The sequence below is a fragment of the Trypanosoma equiperdum genome, assembly GCF_001457755.1.
Source record: "Trypanosoma equiperdum strain OVI genome assembly, contig: ctg_1394, whole genome shotgun sequence".
Taxonomy (NCBI): Eukaryota; Euglenozoa; class Kinetoplastea; order Trypanosomatida; family Trypanosomatidae; genus Trypanosoma; species Trypanosoma equiperdum.
In genome coordinates, this window is record NW_027123387.1 from 1895 (window position 1) to 3028 (window position 1134).

The following is a 1134-nucleotide window of genomic DNA, read 5'->3' on the forward strand; positions in this document are numbered from 1 at the left end:
GGGACAGTCAGGGGCGGGACAAGTCACTAACCTACAAGGCGCCATCTCACCATGTTCACACAAGGAAACACCGACCTTAAGCGACGAAGGCGACTGCGGGCGACAATGCAATGATGCCAACCATCCAGAATCAATTGCCGTAAATTGAAGGAGAGCGACTCACCTCAAACTGTTAGACACCAGCAAGCTAAGGCCGCTGGCGTTAGAGCACTCAGTTAACGTGCAAGGGCTTTCGCCGTGGGAAGATACAAAAGTTAAAGCCGAAGGCTGCAAGGCTGTGATAAGCAGCGGCTATTATGCTTAATTTGTAGCATCAACGAAAGAAAGTGATATTAGCAGCACAGTAGCGCCGATTAAGATATCTGCTAGCGACAATGCGAGCGAAAATTGTGCTTTTCTAGAAAACGCCAAGATGAAATCAGAAAAGAAAAACGACTTGCTGATCAACAAGTTATGCAACTATATTAAAAAGTCCGATCCCCATATCATAAACGAATCGAGCCTAACGCCTGCCATATTGGCAAACACAACCGCAGTCCGAGTGGCGTTCAAAAGCTTCATTCATGCAGCAACCTGTAAAGCGCCGATCAACGATGAAATCGAGTTTCAACTAAAAAAACTTTACGGAGGGGACAAGCAAAACTTCACCAATGACTTCATAATAATTCTGACAACAAAGAATGTGACATACCACACGGGCGCAGGATTTGTAACTGAAACATTCCTTGATGCAGCTAAAAAACAACCACGCCCACAGGGTGCTGATATATCTGAAAGGTCAAAGAGCGACAACACAGGAAAAGCAACCAAAGACAGACGAGAGCGGAATCAACGGCCAGGCCTGCGGAGGTGAGGGCCAAGAGGAGTGCAAATCAGATGCAAGGAAAGACACGGAGAAATTTGATGAAACTCAAATGCGGAAATAGCCTAAAGCACTTCAGTGGATGATGGCACGACAAGGAGGAAATTGCAATGCAATACAGCAGGAAGACTGTAAAGAAGACTGTACATGGGGATGAGGGAGCTTGTGACGGCGCAGTTGGCATTTCTGCTTCGATGAATATTTCTCTGTTCCTGTCATTTTTGCTTATAGCATAAAAACTTATTGGAAAATCATATTGTAGCAAACATTAA

General features: G+C 45.1%; 1 pseudogene across 1 annotated transcript in view; it reads left to right on the forward strand.

The window, feature by feature from the left end:
- The window catches only part of TEOVI_000790300:pseudogene, a 1391-nt pseudogene extending 293 nt beyond the window's left edge, over positions 1-1098 (forward strand). Inside the window, 3 exon segments of the mRNA in view lie at positions 1-736; positions 738-1013; positions 1015-1098. The exon segment at positions 1-736 is cut by the window's left edge and continues 293 nt beyond it. Of these exon segments, the coding sequence occupies positions 1-736; positions 738-1013; positions 1015-1098 (1096 nt within the window).
- The last annotated feature ends 36 nt before the right edge of the window (positions 1099-1134 follow it).